Here is a 23,595-nt window from a genome sequence, read left to right as displayed (position 1 = left end):
GATCAATATCTATTTTTTTCAGCTGCATAGAAAATGCTGGTGAAGATTCTTTCATCGACAGGGACAGAAAATGGGTCAAATTTCATGGGTAGATGGATGGAACTAGAAGACTTTATTGCAAAAGGTTACAGCCTAGATTCCAACATGATTATAACCCATATTGTTACCAACTTGGCTCACAGTTGGCAACAAAATAGGAGACTCCACAGACAAAGCTTAACTTGCGCAAATTTATTGTCAAAAAACTGTTCATTGGGAAAAGAAAAGGTGATTATGTCAATAATAGAAAAAACATTCTGTCTGACTTGCTGATAAGATTGAATGACACAGAAATACAAAAAGAGGTGTAACTAGAAACATTACCCATTTGGAAAGCCAGCCTCTCAGAGAGAGAGAAAAAGATGAGAGAGTCCTAAAGCACCGTATGGAAGCTACCTTTATATCTGCCAAACCCACCTCTCAGGTGCAACTGCACCTAAAATCAGTTAACCCAATTACCACATTATAGTGATGAACAAATATGCCAAACCTAAGGCCCTCAAGCCATCACAATACAAATACACTCAATTAAGAATCTGTGGAAAACTTGGAAATTGGTGTTCTCCATCCAGTCGAACTCAGATTTGGCTATTTTACGAAGAAGGATTGGGCAGTATTCCAGTACCTAGATATGCTATACTGTTAGAAACATTCCCTAAAAGACTTTAAGAGAATGTTGGTTCTAGACAGCATTGACAGATTTTAATTGGTTAAATATTTTGTGAACCATGTATTACTTCTATGTTACGATTGCAGGCAGATTTATTTTGCTCTTTTGTGAGAAATTGCAATAAAAAAACTTCAAAGATTGTGATTCTATTCTCACAAAATTATAATGTTCAGCGGGTATGAAAATGCTTACAAAGCACTGCAGCTTGGGCCAATCATAGGGTCAGGGTACGACTTAGCAAATAAAAAAAACTGACTATAAGCCATGTTTTGTACCACAAACCTCTATTTATGAATTTGTTTATCGATTCATCATCCATTTCTTGACTACATCTTCATTGCATGAATTTTGGTTGTAGATCAACAACATTAACTCTGAAATCTCTCTAAATGCTGCAGCTCTGCAGCCCAGTAGCAATTTTAAAGGCTGAGAAAATTTGTAGTGTCGATATCCCGTGACACATATGGAAAAGAATGGAGTCACTAATTAAGATTGCAGCTCTTATCAGTTCAAGTTGGGTGTAATCAACACTCATTCCGTCTGTGTACATACAGGTCTGATAGCTTCCTGCAGGCAGGGCTGACTTTGCTTATCAGCTTAAGGCACTGGAGTAGTTCTGACCTAGTCCTGAAACTTAAGCATCTCGCAAACCTCTTTGTCTCTATATGTAACCACTGGAGGATGTGTTGACTCAGCAGACAACAGCTTGATGCATACATATATACATAATAAGCTGGTAGATGATGTTCAGGGAGCCCCTCAGCTAAATTTAGCATATGATGTCTGACCTTTCCCTCTGTTTATGAGGCAGCTTTGCAGATGAACTCACTGTTTTTGAGTGATGTTGTCAAGACAAAGGTCAGCTGAATGTGGTAACATGTGCTTGTCAACAGTTAAAATCCATTTTATTTATGAGTATGTAGCTCATTTTGCAAAACAAAATTACTGGTGCTTGAGGATGCAGACAATGGGCATTCCTTAATCAGTTCTTAAATTTGCTCTTTGTGCCCTTCTCAGATTACATATTATCATGCTTTTCTTTACACCCAGAAGTAATAACTACAGAATCATGGTTGGAATGAGCAGTAGATCAGAACAGACTGTTCCAACCAAGTGCAGAGATAAACAGGAAGTGTTTGTTATTCTTCTGACATCCCAAGAGAGCTCAAAAGATTCACTCCAGCAAAGTGCAACACCCATCTATCATTCCTAGCATTACAACACACAAAAAGACACAAAAAAGAAGTGCACAATAGAAAAATAAGTTAATTTTATGCTTATTTTCATCACAGGTTTCCATGGGTTGATAGGACCTGTTGGTTATTCAGAACAAGAATGTCATTTTTGAAAAGCATGCTTTGTTTCTGCAAATGTTTGTCCTAGCTATTAATCTTAGTTAAGTAGTCAGTGTTGTATATAGTGCAATTAAACTTTAGAACAAGTAACTTAAAATTAAGACTACTAATGTCAATTTTGCACACATATCTACTGAACAAAATCCAGAAATATTATTACAGGGTACTAAGATTCTCTAAATGTTCTTGCACGGTTTAGTTCAATACGGAAAGGAAGCTTAAAGTTGTTTTGACTCTGAAATGCAAAAAGTACCATTACATCATGGTAAAAACTGCAGATGCTAGAAATTTGAAGTGTTCATGTTATTGTGATCTTTGCATGCCAGCCTCTGTTACTTTAGTACATGCTTATGTGTTCACTGATCCAGATGAAAGCTCCCTGTATTGGTCTGAAAACTTTTCTTTTGGTGACAACTGTCAAATTCTTTTTTTCAGAATGCCTTTTTGAGATTAGTAATACATTCTCAGATTTTTGATTTGTGTTGTGTGCTTCGTCTTACTCTTCTTCTTTAAATCAACAATTATAATGCTGCTGTTGGAATCTAAAGAAAATTGAGCTTGGTTGTTTGGTCCACCACTGAAGTTGCTGGCCTTTTCAGAGTTTCATTCCAATAACTAGAGCACAGGTGTCAGGGAAAAAGGGTGGAAAGGCCATGAATCCAGACCCACCTGTTCGTAGGGCATGACTCCTCGTTTTATTGAGATTCTGTGACAGTCTTGACCCAGAGTGTTGGTCTCACACAGAGTCGTGGGCAGATATTTTATCTCCAGTGTTGAAAACAGATCTAAACATTTTTGTCACCCTTCCCAGACATTCTTCACCACACTTAAACCTGTGATGATGCCTTGATTTATGAAGCTTTGGATTGGTTCTAAGAACAGAAATTATTATTGCACTTGGAAGGTAGATTTAAACTTTGGGTTCAGACTGGTGACGGGATTTGGACAGTCATATAAGTAAATGTTAGAAATTACAGTGTCAGTTGCACAACTGAAATTGGTTCCCTAATATATGGAAGATCCCATGCTGCCAAATTAAAAATGACTTTTTTAAAAATGAAAGCATCTGGAAAAAGAGCAAAGTCTTCAGTTTTTTTCTACATTACTATACTGTCAGTCACTGTTTTTCTCTTCATAGTGAACACACCTGGGTTATAGTGGCCAAAGGGGAGCTATGAAATAAGAGTCGTTGTATGGGAGTTATGGTTTTCATGTGGACCCTTTGTACCTAACAACTCATATTTCGAACTCCTAAAGGTGTTGCCTATTATGAAGAAACTGTATCCACTTTTGAAGGTTCCATTCTATATTTAAAGTTCACTATTACATGTGAAAACTCCACCAGATGGCTTCCAAGCTTGAATATTAACATTGTTATACTTTTAATGTTCATTGCTTAACAGCTTGATTGTTTTATATCTCAAAACCCTCTTACAGTTCCTGTCTCATTAAGACTTCTGTCTTGAAATGTTCTGACTTATCAGCTGTTTAATTCATTTGGCTACAAAATATTAAAATAAAAAGTCTGTTAACAGTGTTCCATATGCAACCTGGGTAGGTCTGGATATGTATGGAGTCACTAGATATTTTCCAAGACTGCACAAGCGGTGCGAAAATAAAATGGAGTTTGGAATATTTTCTATCCATCCATCTCACAAAAGCTTGAACGTGCTGCAGACCATGCTAGTATTATTGGATTTTAACTGCTTTTACATTTTGCACAACCAATACTTTGCCTTAAAATATATAGTGAACATTTTTGTGTTGCAAACATGCCTGAAACGTCCAGTTTTGGTTTTCGCTGCAGCACCAGTGAGTTTTGCTTGCTTATTCCTCGGCAAAAGCACACAACGGTAATTTAAAAAAAAATTTAAAAAGGGCATTTGAATGCTTAGTCTACCAACAAAGCATTGGTATTATTCAGCTGCTGTGCTCTTTGTGTGAGAGCAATTACCCTTCACGGTTGCTTAAAAACTGATCTATCACACTGGAAAGGGGAAAACCAGAAATCTGAATACAGCCTTTTTATTATCACTGCTAAACTGAATGAAATCATTGCACGGTCAATCAAAGACTAATACTGATGCCCTTGATGCCCAGCGATCAAAGTATTACATCATCGGTTAACATGATGAGGCCATCATGAATCAGTCAGCGGAAAGCTGAACAATTATCCAAACATAACAGCATTTAGCTGGCACATATCCACACAGACACAAGACGTACTGTGGGAGCTGGCGGTTGGATGACCTTTAACCTGACTCAGTCTGCCTCCTCGACAAAGGAACCCTTCAGATGCCCATTACTTTTAGAAAAAAAAGAAAATGCGTTTATGATGAGTAATCTTGGGCTTGAAGTTAGATATAGGTTTCCTTGTTTTTACAATTCTATATAGAATGTTAAGAGAGACTGAAGACAAAAGTAGAAAATAAGAGTAAGTGCCTGCGGAGTATGAAGAGTCACCATAAGGATACGGTCATTACATTTGGATTTATTGTTTGCTGTCTTGCTATGATTACTTTATAAAGATGGATGAAATAGAGCTCCCAGCAATTGTGATTTATAGCTAGCATACAATTAGACCATGTACACAGGATGTGCCCTCACATTTACACTGTCAAGAGTTCAGGCTTTGTGACAGCAGCGGTACTTTTCTCGGTGGCAATTTATCTCTGCACGGGCGTGAAAGGGTTGATTGTGTTCAAAATGCTGCTGTGAGGAATTCCTGGCTTAAACAAAACAAACTTAAGAGCTGTCTGGCCCATAAGAACCCTAAATAATACTGTAAGGAATGGCATGTTGTGAAACATGACTGCATGCCATGTTAGCTCCAAGAGAGGCTGGGTTGGAGGAGAATTTGAAGCCTTTCTTCAATGAGTAGCTTGAAAGAAATGCCAACGTCTCTGGAACTTAACGGCTGTTTCTTTGCAGACTATGCAGACTATCAAGTTTGATCACTCTAATGCAGATGATTGAGTCGCTTAAAGTAATAGGCCATGCCAGTCTTTACCAGCAAACCTGTTTTTGAATCGGTCATGACTGTCATATTTTTGAATGAAGTCATATTCTGTTTTCTCCACTTGACTACAAGTGACAATATAGAAATATAGATGATCGCTGAGTAGGAAAATTAAACCCAAGCATGTCCTCAAAAAAATAATAGAGCAGATGGCCTTATAATGTAGTGGGATGGGGATATGATACTTATCTCAAGCATGTGAAACTGGCTCCATTTGCCTCAATTACCAGGTTTTGATGGATGATACAGGAGCAGTCCAAGTGCACTTAGCCAGACTGGAGCTGGAGCTTAGCCTATTCCTTGGGGGGCTTCCTAGGAGTATCCTTCGGAGGTTTGGGAATAGTGAGGTAACCCTGGAGAGAAAGTGGAAGTGATGCTGCTGTGAAAGAGAGAGGGAAATGACAGGAGCGGAAGTGGACGTCTTGGAGATAAGCCTGCTTCTCCTTGCTGGGTTAATGGATACATCCCAAGGGCTTGCTTAGGAATGGACTCAGATTTTACTTCTTGTGACTTGGTGTCATCTATCTTGTGTCCCCTGAGAAAAAAAAAAAGAATAATAGCATTATAATCACCTATTTTTTCTCCATATTCCCTTTGCTTATAAATGCCTCCACTTTGTTTGTGACAATACATCTTTGTGTCAAACAAAACTGATATCTGTTGTTATTTTAGCGATAGATTCTGTTACACAGCATCTTTCAAGCAATATATTTGCAGTGTTGTTTTTGAAAAGCCAAAGTAATCAATAGAGATCCACTGATAAATTGACTGGTGTCTAGAGCTGGAGTTTTTATGTGCTCAATTATTGGTTGCCAAATGGGCAAATATTGATTGGTTGTGGTTAGCTGAAAACTAAAAATTGCATGCTTTATTTATTTATTTTCAATAAACAAATGGATCATACCTACTTTCTTACATACCACTCTTCTGTACGGACGTTGTTGCAAAGCACTGAATGTGATAAATGCTTTTTTTCAGTACCGCTGTGATGTTTCAAATGAAGTCAGAAAAGGTAGAAAGACAGAAGGAAGATTCTAGAAATAAAACTGCCTTTTTGCAAACTGATACTTTTAGATTAGCAGAGAATTAAGCAAACAAAAACGAGATGAAAGCATAACTGTAAATAATTACCTTTTATAAGTATTCAGTTCTATGTCATGCCACATGCTGGGGTAGCTTACGATGCATTTTCCTCATAAAATATGATATCTAATCTGAAAAGAAAGGCTACACATAGAGATTAAAGCATAATATCTGACTCTAATCACATTTGAGTATTTAATCTAATTGTATTTCGCTTAAGCCTAATAGTAAAATGTTTATTAATCACTGAAGGGATAGGGCAGTGTAAAAAGGTGGTTCTTTTTTTCTGAAGTTCAACTTACAAATATTTTCTCATTTGTAACCTGAAAGGAAATGTACATCCTCAATAAATTATTCTCTTTTTTGCATCAGAAAAGATAACCCGAGGAAAATGAATACAAAACTGTTTTCAAGTGACGATTTTATTTACTATGGAAATGATACTATCCAAACCAACTTGGCCCTATGTGAAAAGTAATTGGCCCATAAACCTAATAACTGGTTGTGTCATACTTGGCAGCAATAGCTGCCATTTAGCATTTGAAATAACTGGTAATCAGCCTTGTACTCACTGTGGAGGTATTTTTGTAGCATTAGTTCAGCTCCATTTGAAGTTGTTTTTTTTAACATAACCAGGCTGTTTGAGGTCATGCCACAGCATCTGAATTCAATTTATGTGCAGACTTTGACTAGACCATTTCAAGTTCTTATATTTTAGCCACTAAGGTGTGATTTGGATCATTGCCTTATTGCAAAGACCTAGTGCCCTTGTGCTTAATATCACAAAACAAATGCTATGCACTGTACAATTTCTTACAGGATTTTCTGGCATAGAGCAGAATTCATTGTTCCACCAATTCTGACAAGTCATCCAATATCCAGATTATCACACTGGATATTGCACATTATAGAACATTGTTTGACTTTAGAGATGACATTCTTTTTATTTTGGAACTTTAAACCAGATGTAACGAATGTGCACCTTCCAAAATGTCTCCCTTTATTCTCCAATAGACATGATATTTAACTGTACTTTTCTTACTCGAGGAAATCATCACTTGTATTTACTGAGGTTATATCTGATTTTGACATTTCTTTGATGACCTGAAACATGTGTCCAAAAACATAAATAAATAAATAAATAAAAGCATGTAAGAGAATAAATGCTTCTTCTTGGCATGGTTCCCAGATTTTATATTTAGTTCAAAAAGTTCATAATGCTTTGTTTTCGAGTCCTGTTTACATGGTCTTTTAAAGCTAGATGGCTCTAGGTTTTTCGGGGGGCAATGAGGTGAATGCTGTCAGTCCTAACTAGTGCAGTTGGGAATTTTTGGTGTTGATCTTTGCTCCCACTAACCTCTCACTTTTATCCTGGCTTGACCTCTGTTTCTCAGACGTGTCTATGACATGACCCTCCCCCCTGCAATTCCATGCATAACATTAGACTGAGTTAATGCTTTGAACTTGACAAAGCCAGCTGAATTTTTTTTATTATTATTATCATTATCTAGCATGCCATCTCGCCGTCTTTCCTTCTCAATGAACACTGATTAGATCTCAGGAAAATTTGTTTCCTGGTTGCGTCACAGCTGTTATTTCTAATTAAAAATGCCATGTTGATATGTTTTGTGCTGTTGCGCTAACAACAAGATTCCAACAACAGGAAGGTGGCTTTCCTTTGGGCAACTCTTGTGGTATGTCTTGGTCTTGCCTTTTTGTTCCCTCAGAGAAAGAATGTTTCGGGTGGAGTTGCGATTGCATGCATTGTGGGAAATGCAAGCCACGGAGGGTCATTTCCTCTCATCTTACTTTCTCCCCTGGCCTCACATCTATACTGTACTTCCATGCATGTATTGCCACAGAAAATCTATCACCTTGGTACTGAAATCCACATGGATGCTGTCATATGCTAGGGCTGGAATCCAGAAAGGGAGGGCAGGAGGGATGAGCAATCAAAAGAGGGAGAGGGTGGGGGAGAGTTGGAGAGGACAGTGTCAACAGCTTCGCTTTGCTTTGAGCTCAATCAGCTGAAATCCACGGCTCGATTCAGACGCTCGGAACGCAAGTGAATGAAACACAAGAACCCCTTTAATACAAAGTCCAGACATGGAATCTGAAAGAAATGATCTGAATCCAGAAGATGCAGGAGTGCTTTGAATCTGTTTTGTAAACTCACTTTGCGGAGTGGTTCTCTTTCTTGAGTCGTAGTAAAGGGAAGAAAAGAAAAGTCATCCCTTAGTGCACCATCTGCGAACTGAGTAAGTAGGACTTATTTGATTTTGATGCCTATAACTTTTCCTCGCCGTAGAGGAAAGCTTTGTTCTCTCTTGCATACAAGATGTTTAATCCGGTTCGTTCGTGCATTTTGTCCTTTTGCTCAGTCCCACCAGGGAAAACCGAACTGCTGCTGACTATAAAATAAACAGTTAGATGGTCTGCAGAACTGTAGCAGCAGGGCAACAAAGGGCTTCTGTTCCTCCATGATAAACGTTCTACGTTTTACGTTGTTGTAACTTGTGGGCACGCTTTAGGTCAAAAACAACAATGAAGGCATGGATGTGAAGTGTGTGTGGTTTTAATGTTTGAGCTCTTTATTCAGCAGTGTTGACAGCACTTCCTGTCGGACCCCCAAATCTACTGGTGCAGACTGGTGATGCACTGGGGTTTATTTTTAGAAATACTTCCTAGAAGTTTTGCTCCAGGGAAAGTAATTTTCTCTGAATTTTGCAAATGTTCAGTAATCTGCTTGTTTTTTTTTTTTCTTTCAGTGTTAATCTTGTAAGGAGTTGAAACAGATTGATGCTAAAATTGTTTTTTTGCATTCAAAAGATCTGCGAATTGTTCAGCATGTCAAAAACCAACAGAGAATGAGATGTGTTGTGTGATGGGGAAGGCCTATTTCAGGCATCCATCTGTATCTCATTGCACATCAATCACATGGTCAAAGCCTTTGGTGCTGGTTGTCAGCTCAGCATTCAGCCTGACTGTCAGACATTCCATATATCCTGAAAGGACTGAACATATTTGCATCATAGTCTGTACAAGGCATAGGTCAGTATGGGATTTACACACTATACATTGAAACCTTTTCATAGATAGAACACTTCTATCTTTTGGTGTCTACACAAAGACCTAAAACAAAAAAATTAAAACAGAAGACACAAGTATTCCAACTGGTTTAAGATATTGTATTGGTTAACATTGTTATCTGATCCATAGATTTGAGCAAAACATACACAAAATTGAGTTAAGGTTTAAGTAAATGTTCTGTGTTCCCTCTTTTTATAGCGTAACATAAGTTATGAGCTGATATAAGTTGGATATTTATGTGCAGTCAATGCAACCCTGTAATTTATTTTTCATCTGCCCACATTGGCAAAATTTGGTTGGCGCTATGGCGTAAAACCCGCGATCATCATTCATCAGCTTCTGATGAAACTCTCCTCCGGCGTCGGCTTGATCTTCCCAATGTGTGATTAAAGATGCCAGTTAATGTACTCCAGTTGACATGACAACATGGTGCTCCTGATTTACATTCACCTTAAATCAATTATCTCATAGTCCAGTCCCCTGGGGGAATTGTCCTGCATCTTGTGCATGTACATGCCTGCTTCAAATAGTTGGGTTCTTAGCAAGATGCTGTTGCACTGAAGAAGAATTTAGACAGTTTTAACTTAGGTCCGTTGAACCAGGGTTACATTTAAAGAGTGCATGATACCAGAGGTGGAGTTTGAGACCCCACACCAAGTGCTAATTAGAACACTGAAAGAACCCTGCACCAGTGTTTTTGGGTATGTTTGCAATGCGAGCACAACATTTTTCCCCATTTCCACCACATTAAGGGTTTATCTCCCTCTACATTCACTTTGACAATGTTAAAAGATTCAGCTGGAAGTTTTGCTTAGATATCATAAAAACCAGTGCCGTCGCTGCACCGTCAGCACTCATTGGGATATTTCATAATTTATCACGTACTTCTGATCTGTCGGGATTAGAGTGAACAAATGGTAACCTCCTGCAACCAACTGGCAACTCGATGATGAAGACGACAGGATGATGTTTGATAAAACGGCTTTAATCTGATCTAAAGGATCATTTTTATGTTGTTTTTGCAGCAAAGCAGTTAGAATGAATGACCAGGAATAGTCTGTGACTTCTTAAAAACGGTAGCATGTACTGTATCTTTCCCTCTCTAGAAGGTCATCCACTTCAATGCAAAAGACACTATTGTATTTGTGCCAGTGACACACTTTCTGCAGCTTGTGATGTGTAAGCATATCTCCTCCCTACAGTGCCTCAATTCAGCACAGCATTACTGGAGGCTATTTAGGAAAAAGCATGTTCTGCTCACTTCAGGGATAAGTCCCTTTTTGCCTGGCTATATGTATCCCAGAGGAGCATTCCAGACATTAACCAGAGGCCTTCAGTCCTCAATGCTGCAGCTGTTGACCTTTTACCCAGGGAATATTGGTTGCTATTCGGACCGTGGTGCAAAGAATTCAAAGTCAAACAATGGCAAGGTGGTGAATCCACAGGAAACTGCTGTGAGAACACAGGAAAAAAGCATGTGCAAATATATACATATTTTTATTTTGTAGTTCAAAAGTATTTTTTCATAAGTTAGAAGCATCTATGTAATTTGAATGAGTTTTTTTCAAAATGAAAGGACCCTCGAGTGTTAGAAGGACATGGAGTCTCTGGGAAGTTCGGCATCCTTTCTCTCCTGAGAGTCATGGTAACCAGCTCTGAAGCGGTATTCCTGCCAGGTTTTTCCCCCACAAATAATAACATATCTTTAGTTGGGCCTCGTGACTATGGCGCGTTCCTCCAAGATGAAATAAGATGGCAATTTAACACGGCAGGATTGTGCTTTGGGGTTTGAGTGATACGGATGCCAAGTATTGGATTTCATTCCGAGCCCTGTTAATATGTGGGAATGTTGGGGAGCCTTTGGAATGTGGTGTGGTCCACTTTCCTCTCAGTCCCAATATTAATAGCAAGTGCTCCAGTCCGTTTGATGGGCAGAGATCCATCCGATGCCCTGTGGAGAACTGGGTCAGCAGTGTTCAATCTTCACCCAGGACCAAGTTTAACATTGTTGTTGCTAGAGTCACATTCTGTATTTGGATGACATAATCCTTCTTTTGTAGGTCACGTTTAAGAAGCAGCAGCTAGTAAAGGTCTTTAAAGATGTTTCTTAAGGAAAAGTAAAAACTACCTTTTCAGAAAACCACTACCAATTTCCTTGCTTGACTTTGCTTCCTTTAAAGATCTTGTGTCTCGCCTGGTTCTTGGCTTGAATCAAGGCACCCAGTATGTTTACAATATTCGCCTGAGTGTGGCAGGGCAGCTGTTGTTTCAAACTTCAAGATTTTGTTTTGGTTAAAGCATCAAAATCAGCAGAAGCACTGTATCAACTTCCCTGGTTGCTGTTTCATGTGGTCTATTCCAATAATGAATGTTCCCTCCAGCAGGAAATGACTTTTTTTCTTTTTTGATGAATCAAACTAAATGAAATAGCTTTTAATGACACCCCTGGAGGATTGAAGAAAATGTGCTCCACTCTTTTTCCAGAGGTTTTAGTTGAAGCATTTCCGTTTAATGGGTGAGCTGGATTACCGTGCCTCTCAGTCTTGTGTTTTTGGTGATGTTGCAGCCAATAAGACCTCTGAGGATACTCAAGTGACAGTTGTAGAAGACTTTGTAATGTAGAAGACTGTGTACTAAGAACACAGTACATAATTTTAAAATACATCCATGTAGAAGTTTGGGTCATCTTCATTTGCATGTTGTTAGATTGATGAAGAAAAAATGTTCATGTAATAATTTGGTGACAACAATGTTCAGACATTTAATTTCATTTTGGAATACATTTATATTATCTTGCTGTGTATCTTGCACTGTAAGAACTTTGTAAGATGTTACATTTGGATAACCATCCATGCATATGGTAGGATCATCTGTCTGCAGCTTTCAGCAACTAAACATAAGGCTGTGTGAGATTTCCCCAGTAATGTTGTTGCTTTTATTCATAACAGAAAAGTTATTCAGTTATTCCCCTGCTGATAAAATTTTGTGATATACTTCCTTTATCATATAGTTCTATACATTTACTTAAACAAAAATGAAACACACTCATTATTAGTTTTCAAGTTCTTAAAATAAATATATTTTGTTCTTTCACTTTTTATAGAGTTACTCAAAAATAACAAGGTGTTTATGTAATCCAGTTATGTGCTTGGATTGCACTGGTGATATGTTGCCCATTGATTTAAAATGGTACTTTTAATATGTCTGACTGCCCAAAAATATTTCCAAACAGCTGAATGTATTTTAGTTGTAAGTGAGTGAAAAGTGCTGTAGCCTTCTTTTAGAAAGCTGATGGCACAGTTCAGCAACAAGTGGGGGGAAGCAGTGTTTTGCTCTACTCAAAGCTACATACACGTGAAGAAAACTTAAGTCACTCTCTCTTTTTCTGAATCCCATTCCTTTTCTATTTACCTAAAACTTGTATCGGTAGGATCCGATCTGTGGTACAGTTAGTATCAGTATCGAAACCAGATTTTGTTGTTGTAAAGGAGTGCAGTAATATGGCTGTAGTTTGGAGCTGCTTTTAAAATTATAAATAGGAATGGCTTTTTTGTAATGTCTGCAGTTGCACTTTTACTTTTCGGCAGTATCAGAGATTTATTTAATCCAGCTGACTCTACAAGACATTTATTGTGAAGGTTGCATACTTGTTGAGATTCATCCAGCTCACATAAAGACTCTATTGAAGCAACACACTGGAACTGGATCTTTTTCCTTCCTGGATTTCTTTCTGGGGTGCCGTGGACTACCAAATTAATTGTAACATCTTTGATTACATAGTTTTAAATTTTGCACTACAGAAAAGAAAGGGTTACCACATTATCTGTCTGGATTCTCCACATTTGTGAGATTCTTCCTTTGCGCTCTTTAAATGAGAATTGTACAAATGTCTGACAATTCTCATATGGCTTTCATTGGCTGTTTGTTAATGGAACAAAATGGATCAAAAATCTAGTAAAACTACATTTGCCTTCGAACAATTATGGAAATGATTAGGTTATGCTAACAATTGAAGCTATTAAAATAATTATAATGTCACATTGTTCTCCAGCTATTGTTTAGCCTTGGTAGACGACTCGGTAGATGAAGAAAGGCTGGAGCATGTGAAACTTTGTCCCTCAGGGTCATGTTGTTTCAGAAGGAGCATTCCACCAGGAGATTTTCTGATGCATGTTTTGCCTCCGACCCAGACAGCCTTGCCCCTGACTACGCACTGGTGGCACTGTCTAAAGGTGTCTTTCTCAGTTCAAAAGTTGAACAGATTCTCAGCTTTCTTTGCCTTGCAAAATTCTTTGACTGACTGAAGTTCAGAAAAGAAATTGTAGAATGAAAATGCAAGCACTGGATGAAACAATGTTTTCAGGCCTAATTAAAGAGGAGAGTGAAAAGAATAGAAGGGTCTGATCTTTTTCTAATTCTTGGAAGATGCATAGGCATAAGAGCAGAGAGCATACCCATCAACTACTTCCAAAATCCTTGGAAAACACCTGTGTGTTAGACTAAATATGCTGTCAGGCTGTTTCTTATTTTACCATTTATGCTGGTGTATAGAAAGCATGGATCACGTGGCTTGGATGTGGTCTTTTAAATAATACATATGTACTGAGATAAAGGGTGTGGGATAAACATAGTTCTTTTGTGAAAGATGGGGTGTGCAACTTTTGATATCAATTCATTACTTTTTTAATAGTTAAGAATAAACTGGGCACCTAAGACTAAAATATCAATACTGAGTGCTCCCGACAAGTCCAAGATCAGGTTTGCTGAATTAATCAAAAGTTCTGTTTTGCATTCATTTTAAAGCATCTAGCATGCTGAGGGGAGTGAATTCTTCTCAGTGCAGACAGCATAGTTCAGTGCGACATATGATGTCATTAGTGGGTCACTACAGTGATATTTAATTTGCAGTGGCTTTGATTTTGCTCTGACAGCCTTTTCTTATCCATCATTTTCAAATGTGTAATAAATCATGTGAGACCATTTTTATATTTGGTTTGGAAAGCAGAATTTCACTAGTGTAATGCTGGTATACCCATGTTTGCTTTGTAGGAAGCAGAAATTTAATTAAAAACTTCTGTTGGTTTGTCTGCCAAAGGGATCTAGACTATGGTATCAGAATGCGTGCTTTCAAAGTGAGCACAGGAATGCAGCGCTTGCAAATGCATCGTGAAATAATGGCTCTTCTTCCACTGCTGTCAGCTTGAGTCATTGGTTAGTGTAGGCTGAAGCTCATTGCTAACTACTGAGACTCTTCACTAGAAGCAGTGGTTGAAATCATTTAGATTTAGTGCTGCTTGTCTCTAGTGCATGTATATGGTTGTTGTTGTTCAGACTGTCAGTGTATCTTGTCATTAGTAATGCCAGTTGCTTCAGATCAATCACATGTTGTTGTTTCTCTCGATTAATCTGCCCACCCAAGCTGCTGAAGTAATTGAGGAAGTTGCACATGAACTAGTTGACTTTAGTTTTTTTTGTGAGATAGAACAGACAGCATATTTGTATGTTTGCATATGTGCAACTGTGTTGTGGTGGAGTGGTGGAGCGCTTACACATATGTTGCTCTAATGTAACTGATTAATGCTGGGCTATAAACGGCTAAGATGTATGTTGTGTGCATGAACTACACAATTCAGAAGTTGGCCTGTGGGTGGGCCACAGATTTGATGGGTTCCATGAGGGATTGTGCTTTCAGTGTACAAGTTGATTTGTCTTGCAGCGTTTCTTTTTCCTGGGGGTAATTGAGTGATTGTTCCATCATTCTTTGAACAGACAGACAGTCGGACGGAGAGCAGGAGGGCTTTTTTGGAGGGGGCAAGTCTGGGGCAGCAACAGTCAGAAAGTGCCATGGCTCCACTGAGCTCAAAGGCACGACTGAATAGCTGCTTTATGTTCAATTAATGAGTGACTAGTTCACTTTCATGTCAAAGGACACATGTAGCTTTCACACAGCAGTGTCACATTATGATAACACAAAGATACTTTCTAACCTCTGCTTATCCCTTTGAACCTTTTTGTATTTTGTCATGATACCACCACAAACTTTTATGTGAAGTAGTGTCTTCAGTATATTTGAAGTGGATGAAATTAAATTAATTAAGCTTATAAGAAAGTGACATGGACAGTACAGGCTGTTGGGTCTGTATTCCACTAATTTTGCCTGTATGGAAAATGACAAGAAGAAAGCAGTTGTTGAAAGAACGCCTGCTTAGATCAAAGCATATCCTTGTGTTATATTGGCCCAGTTAAAGACCAGACCTAATTTCAACTGACATTAAAGGTCAGTTTTCATCTATTTTTTCTCCCATGTATTGTTCAAATCTATGGTCTCTCTTTACTCTAGGTGACTTAGACTTGAATTCAAGTTTAATAGTCAGGTTTCACTTTTGATTTTTATCTCTTCAAATTTTTCCATCAAACGTAATCCACTTTCCTACAGTTAAACTTTCCTGTTCTAGCACTCCCATTTAATTTATAAAGAAAATGGATAAAACTGCCATGTTATCATATATTTGAATATAATAAAATCTCTATCCCCATGTTGCCAGATAACACATAAAATCTGTTAATCTGCTTTACATTTTGAATGTTTGTGCCAGCGTGGCCTTCTCCCCCATCCCTGGTATCAGCTGCTTACATAAACCAGACTGCTGCTCCTCCTCTTCCTCCTTTCATGGCCTAGCACCATGCAGGAATGATTCTCATTTGTGGAACCAAACCCAAAAACAATCGTGTGCAAAAAAAAAAAAAAAAAAAAAAAAAGTGTGAACCGCAACCTCAACTGTGATCTTTTATTCAGTGACCCTTAAAAATGCAGTCATTCAGTCTTGTTGTTTTTTATATTTTTCTGCTTCCAATTTTATTGTTGCTGCTTGTTCTTCCTCCCATTCTTTCTACTTTCCTCCGACTTAGAATATTGTCGGAAAACCTCTTAGGCTCCATGGCTATTGGTTTAAGATTGTTTCAGGAAGAGTGTGGACATATAAGAATGAAAGTTTTAAAGTATCTGTCATTTAACAAATTATTCTAACTGAATTATGTGCTTTCTTTTATGAAATCCAAATGTATGCGCAAACTGTTGCTTGCTTTGATCTAAATTTTTTAGATAGCTTGAAAAGGTGGCTTGATTTTGGTCTTTTTTTTTCTCCTGCAAACATTGTGCATGTGTTTGTGTAAGATGGCAATGAGAGAGTTAAAATTGGCACAAATGCTTTTCGAACACGTCTTTTTCTATACAATGAACATTGAAGCAGGAGCTGCAGCCCATTCTTTGCTGCACCTTCCTCCTTCTCTTCCACTGACCTACTTCCCGACGGCTGGAAGGAGAAGATGAAGTAGAGGTCCGAATACAAAGTGGCAGCAGCATCTCCCTTTACAACCATCATTTGCGTCTATCTTCTTGCTTAGCTGTTCCTCAAACCCTCTTGAATTAAAACAGGTGCAACAATACTGGCTTTGCTTCAGGGCTTTTTATACTTCTTTACTAAAACATCTAAAGTGTGTATATCCATATATTTGGGTTCTAAGTTGACATGCTTTTATTAAGATGTTTTGATACAGTATACTGTGTTTGCATTGTGCTTGCCAACACTATATGTAGAATTGATTTTTACGTAAAAAATTGCATGGAGATAAAATTCTCCCACTTGACTGGGGTGTTCTAATCAGTGTGTGTTTTCGTGTAAAGTCAATTAAATGCATAGGATCTCAGACAGGTACTGAAGGGAAATGTGAAAAACAAATGTGTGCCAAATTAAAATTAATATTTAATTAGTGCAAAACCTAGCTGAAAGTTGGTGTAGTTAAAGTTAGGAAAGTTTTCCTCTTTGCAGTGCAAGGCTTTGTTACAGCTGTTTAGGTAGAAGATTGTATATGTATAAATGTCGTACAAATTATTGCAGATGTAAAACTAAACATACTTGGAGTTTTTGATATAATTTTAGGAATTGGTTAAAGGTTTATGGAAAACTCAAACAAGAGTATGGAATCCAGTATGAGCCAATATATTGTAGTGTCAAACCTTAAATTGTTTAAGTAGTGGAGGTGATGTATGAATGGATCACTTTGTGAAAACACTTGGTTGTGTAATTTATTTAACATTTGGCTTTGTCTGTACCTTATAAAAACCTCAAATTGATGGACTTGGTGTCCTTAAAAGCAAAAGTGAACAATTTTTTTTTCCTTTTTAGAGTGGATATATTAAATGTATGAAAGTAAGCAAACTATGCCCATAAATAGGACATATCAGCATATCAGTCCCACAAAATAACAGTAAGTGTATTTGTACAAAACCACTTCCAGAATAAAACGCAGTAGCCCATAGCTGAGGATTCAGTAACAGACAGGAAACAGAAGGAGGAGGATTAAAGATGGAGAACGTGGATGGTAAGCAGTGGCAAGGAAAAATGACAGATGTTGCCATCAGCGTGAGGGTTGTTGCAGGGAACTGTCACTCTGATTTAGCCTAAAACAGAGAAATAATGGAAGAAGACAGAGAGGGGGGAAATTAAAAACCCAGAGATGGTCAGATGGCAGTGGACACGGTCAATCTGGAGTGACATTGCATATAGATTAAGGTTACATAAACAGCTGGTTCTTACATTTCTAACTGTATATAATTCTGACTCTATATAATGTATGCTGTGTGTGTTTGGAGTCCCTGGCCTGCTTCCTCTGAGCTGGAATCAGGCCAATTGAACTGGTGCTGAGTGAGGACTGCCTGCACGTGGATTCTGGTGGGAGAGAGAAGATAAAAACAGACACTAAGAGACACAGACCAGGAGGGTTAGGCTGTGTGTTATGCTGAAGGGATTTTAATAATCTCCACTGACTGTTTACAGTAGCAAAACATTGTTTGCCACTATAAAAACGTATTGCTCTTAAGTCAAAGTTATCAAACCAACAGTTATTTTATTTTACCACAATGTCTATCTCTGTAGATATTATGTAATGCATAATTCAGCTTCTATTCCTGTTAGGGGTTGAAGTAGGTATACACCTTGCCTTTCTGAGATCATTTTAGTTAATTAACATAATTAATGTTACCTAATTAGTTGTTTGGATACTTGCATTATGAGCTTTTATTTTCAGATTTTTTTCATTTGTCATGTTTTAGCAACTATTTCTTCAGGAACAGTGAAGGTATCATAGTTAAGACCTTGCACAACAGATAAACAGGACTTTTTCATTGAAGTAGTTGCTATGCTGGTTTATAGATTGCAGGATTTCAAAGAGCAGCTCCACTGTCTTAAATCAACAGCTACCTTTGAAATCTCAGGTGCTTGTGAAAACTGGCAATAGGCTACAAGGTTAAGTTTACCACATATTCAACTGCGTTAATATATTGGAGAAGAAATTGTAAAAAAATACAAAAAAAGCATCCAGAAAACAGCCTTGATATTTTGAGATGTCAGAATTGTGGAGCTGCACAATATATGAAATCACAATCAGCATCATGAGATTGTTGTTTGCAATCATGGAAATGAAAAGGACTGCTCTGAAGGAATATTTGGTTGGCTGCTACTGTAGATATAAAGTGACATCCAGTCAAACTTCTCATGCCAAATATAATTTTTCCAGCTGGAGGGAATCTCACTGGCCTTGATGCCCACACAATATTAACTTTAATGAGCCACATGCTAATGCTCTCAGGGAAAGGTGGGGCCATTGTGATGTTGGAAAAGAGGAGGGTAGAGTGAGGCTGTTATGGATTACTATGGATTCACACCACAAATGGAAATAAAAAATAAACACTTTGAAGAACAGGAATAAAAACATTGACAATGGTGAAACATAAAAATTCATTAAAATGCTACTAAATAAAAAATAATTCAAGTTAATCATTTACATTGATATTGAACATTATAAACAATAATTGTAAGCATAATAATGAAAATGTAAAATATTTAAACCCCGTTTTACATTTGGCTGTTCTGCTTTAAGAATCTATTTAGGAGTGATGTGGTTCTTATTTTGATGCTTTTGTACTGCTTCCCAAACTGCATTCATATTTCTAATTAAATAAGTTACACATTTCTTTTGGTACTGTTTAGGAAAATTGTAAAAAAATAGAAAAAATATGAAGAGACTGGAGTCACTGATGATTGCTGATATCTTAAAAGGTTTGCTCAGTTAGCTGAAGTACTTTAAAGTTCAAAAGCAAGACACAAAATCTCAAAATACATATGGCTTGTGGTGTGAAGGTGAGACTGGCATCACATTCACAGAAGCTATTGGTCCTAAACAGCAGTCCACGCTTTCATTCCTGACTTTGGGAATTTGTTGCACATCTTCCACACTTTTCACTCTAACAATTTCAATAACAAAAGATGTTATTTTCTAAACTATCATCTGATTTTTTATTTTTTTTTTGCTTTTATAATTTGTCAAAATATGATATATGTTATTCAGAATTGTATGTATTTTATGTGTAATTTTCAAGAATTAAAACTGGTCACTTTCATGAACTAAAGAATAATGTTGCCATGGTTGCTTCAATGTTTTCTATAGACTATATATTATTGTAAGTGAATTAAACATTTTATTCATGGCAGAAGCATTTTTACTGTCAGCTTGGTCTTTGAGTGGGTTTATAACAATGATAAGCATGTCACAGAAAAGGCAACAAGATGAAAGCTGAATGTGGGTTCACAGCTCCAGACTGGAGATTGAAAGAGTTGGTCAAAACAAGCAGCAGTAAAAAGGCAAAATGGAAATGTGGTGGGGTTTCATCTCCCTTTTTCTCTTTCTTCGCATGTTCCTGTTGAGGGCCTAGAACGTTCATAAAGAATTTACCATGCTGCTAATTTTAGACAGCTCAGTAAAAAGCTCTACACTGAACAAGAGATGGTGGAGATTCATGCTCAGTCAGGATACAGTACGTATATTGGGCTAGCTTTTTGTGGATACTGAAGTTATAAAATTTGACTGCCTCATTAAATATGAGTTTTAGGATGTACTTAGTTCCTCTAAGGTTATGTAAAAATATTAAGAGAGAGTGCATAACATTTATAGACATTTTTTATTTTAAATGTGGTGCAAGCTTTGAAATTCCATTAACATTCTGTTGCTTCGAAATTGATTTCTCGGTCAAGCACTTGTACTGGATTTGCACGCTTGAGGTATTTGCATAACATAAGTGTGGTCTATTCATTCACAAATGTGGTAAACCGAAGCATAAAGAAGAGCTGAGGAAACTCCTCAGCTGAGACTGGTTGCAACATTTTTGCTTTTCTACACTGAAAAGACGAGAATTTATTAAGCAGGAACCACCAATGCTCTTTTCAAAGCACCGTGCCACATTTTTGCTCATGCAGTAGAGTCGTGTATATGCTGCAGATCCAACATTGTACCTCTTAAAGAAGAGATTTCTTTGCTGTGGTAAAGTTGCAACCACTGACAAAATGATGCTGTTGTGCCGATTCCTGCATTTCAAAGTGCCTTTTTTGGTTAGCCAGCAACAAAATCCCCACCCTGGCTTGTAAAAGCCATTCTTGCTTGGATTTTTCCCTTGACGCAGTTTCTGCAGGTGGCTTAGTGATGTTTGTTTGGATGTGGTGTAGGTTGCTCGTGTGTTTTTCCAAACAGTACCAGGCTGCTGGAAATGGGGATCACCTCTCAGTCTCTGAAATACAAAAAAAATAAATAAATAAAGATTCCCCAGAGAAAAAACACAGACCAACCACCTTAAATCGTCATTAACCAAGAATGTATTCAGTAAATACAGATGACATTGGCCATCTGGGAATGTCAGTATCTCTAATCCTCTCCGTTTTTCTCTTCGTTCTTTTCCAGATCATGCCCCCCAGATAGCAGTCTCGTCATCCTTTCCACTCCCCCCTCCCTTGTCCCTTGGCCCCGTCCTTTACCTTCCTGGTTCAGCACCACCACTGCCAGTTTCACCACCATAGCCAGTATGCCTCCCAGGAAGAGGACACGGGCGGGCTTGGGCTTCCTGTGCTGCTTTGGAAGCAGCGAGCCACTGGAGATCAACCTTAAGGACACCGTGCCGCTGCAGCTGCTGGAGTTCAGCTCCCCCATGCCACCTGCAGAGGAGCTGCATGCACGCTTTTCTGAACTGGTGGTGAGTAAAAATGAAAACATTTGTCTCTGATGAAAAAGAGCTTTTATGTTTGGCACCAGACATATTTTACTTTAATTTACACTAATTCTTTTTGCACAGCTCATTTACAGATTTATACAAAATTCTGCTCCTTTAAGACAGCCGACAGCTTTTAGTTTGGATTTTTTTCTGAACTAATTTTATTAGGTTGAATGTTCATTTGCATCACATCAAAATCTCTACTCATAACAGCAACTAAATATACATTCATTGCACACAGAACTTTGTGGTTTAAGTGTTCATTTGTGTTAAATTGAAGGATTATGAAATCCCAAATATATATATATCCCAAATATATATAATGTATGTATATATTATATGTGGACTGTTATTGAACAACAGTCCACTAGTTTTTCACCTTAGCCCAGATAAAATTATTTTAATGGAGTCTCTGGTTAAGGAGATGATTAATGCAAGGAATGTGAAAATTGGAGCCCATATCCTGGATATGTCTCTGTGTGGTGGCTCTTGGAGGTCAGACTTTTAATCTCAAGTTTGTTTTTATCCTGCTAAAACAAAGGTTAAATAAAGAAATAAGTTAAGTTAAGGAGTCAATATGGTTGCGTGTGCAACGTTTTTCTTCCCCTAACTTTCCATTAATATACCTAAATATAGTTCTATGATGAACAGCCACCTTCCTTAGCTTCAATCTTTTCTTAAGGTCTACGTTGACAGTAACGTTTTGCTGCGCAACTGTTAAGTCTGCAGCTTTACCCATAATTTTGATGTTCATAATTTTGAAATTACATAACTGTTGCATACTACAGCACACTTGTAGTGGTCGTGTGTAATCTTTCAGCATTCAGACAACTCTATCATAATTAACAGAAATAAACACCCGGAATACATAACTGTGTGTAATGACTTCATGTCATTATGAATTTAACGTTTTGAATTGAATCATCAAAACAAATTAACCTGCATAGAAGAATAATGTGCGACATGCTCTTTAACTAAAAGCAGAATTTCTTACTGTTTTCCTTCTTGGCTGGCAGCCCGATAGTTTGCGTGTTGCTCATTATCCTGAACAAATAGGATTAGAGGCAAGAATTAAAATGCTTGGGTCTTGCGGAAGTTTTCTTGATGGTTGGCTGAGGCCATGCCCCAACCCCCATCCTCAAACTGATACGAACACAGTGCACATCTCGTGCACAGATCACACTTACTGGCAGAAGCTTAGCGTTTGCACCAGTGCCAGATGGGGATCGTTGTGCCGACATGTGCCCAGGCAGTGGAGAGAGATCAGGGCACAGCTGTCAGAATGGAGAGCTCTGAAGTGAGTTTCAGCTGCCATGCAAGAACAGGGCTGTGTTGTGTTTGTCCGTTTGCTCACTTCCTGTCTCATGGTCTCTGTCAGTCTTGTCTGATTTCATCGTAGCACTCTCCTTGCTTCCCTTTGGCCTCGGATTTCCTGGTTTATGCTATCCCTCCCAACATTATGTCTAATGGTGTGCCTGCAGGGCAGCCTATGGCATGTCTAACTTCTCAAAGAAAACTAAAAGTCTGTTTGCAGGATGTGCTCCTTCACTGTTGATTTAAATTCAGGAAATATTGAAAAAAGTAGATTTCTTTTTAGCTAACTGACAAGACAGACAACAGGTTTGCATTGTAGGCCTTTATATGTTGTAGAACATATAAACCATTAAAAAACAGTATCTGAAGATATTTATTGTCAAGATTGAAAAAGATGTAGTAAGGAGGTTGCAACAGTTATACCATCATTTGCCTCAGTGGATTTTATTTTCTTTTACATAAAGTGGAATACCGTCTGGCCTTGCTGAATATGTAAAACAACAGTTTGCGAGTTCACGTGTGTGATACAAGTCAAGGCTTTGCAGATATATTTTTGCATCAATTCTGCTTTGACAGAAATATAAAAAATTTTTTAAAACAATCAGAGACTGTTTTGAGTTTTTCCTGCCTGCTCATCATATGGGAACATTTAGCCAAATCACAGGAGCAATCCTCGTGGTTAAGAGGACTGAACGACCCGTGGCTTCTTCTGGGGTAAAATTAAGATGAAAGCAAGACAGATGCCTAAGTGAGGCGGAAGACAGGCAAAATTATTTGCCACCAATTTATAAAACTCCTGAATTTTTCTTTCCTAACTAAGAAAAACGAGAAGGTTTTGAAACATAGAAAACATCTGCTTTTTTGGAGAAAAAAAAAGAAACGGCTTTCCATACTTGTAGGTTACGATCCTCTCTTGCTATAAAGTTTG

The 23,595-nt window shown here is 37.8% G+C and overlaps 1 protein-coding gene across 5 annotated transcripts in view; it reads left to right on the top strand.

Annotated features, from left to right (window-relative positions):
• Positions 1–23,595, top strand: part of daam2 (dishevelled associated activator of morphogenesis 2) — a 103,038-nt gene that overhangs the window by 16,212 nt on the left and 63,231 nt on the right. For 3 of the 5 annotated variants that reach the window (XM_028000218.1, XM_028000216.1, XM_028000217.1), the window contains exon 1: positions 21,168–21,335. In XM_028000218.1, the coding sequence (XP_027856019.1) occupies positions 21,168–21,335 (168 nt within the window). Of the gene's footprint in view, positions 1–8,172; positions 8,425–21,046; positions 21,336–23,595 lie in introns of those variants that run through there. The other 2 variants (XM_028000215.1, XM_028000214.1) reach the window with 2 other exon arrangements.

This window comes from Xiphophorus couchianus, chromosome 19 (assembly GCF_001444195.1).
Source record: "Xiphophorus couchianus chromosome 19, X_couchianus-1.0, whole genome shotgun sequence".
NCBI classification, from domain to species: Eukaryota; Metazoa; Chordata; class Actinopteri; order Cyprinodontiformes; family Poeciliidae; genus Xiphophorus; species Xiphophorus couchianus.
This window is presented reverse-complemented; position numbering and strand designations above follow the sequence as displayed.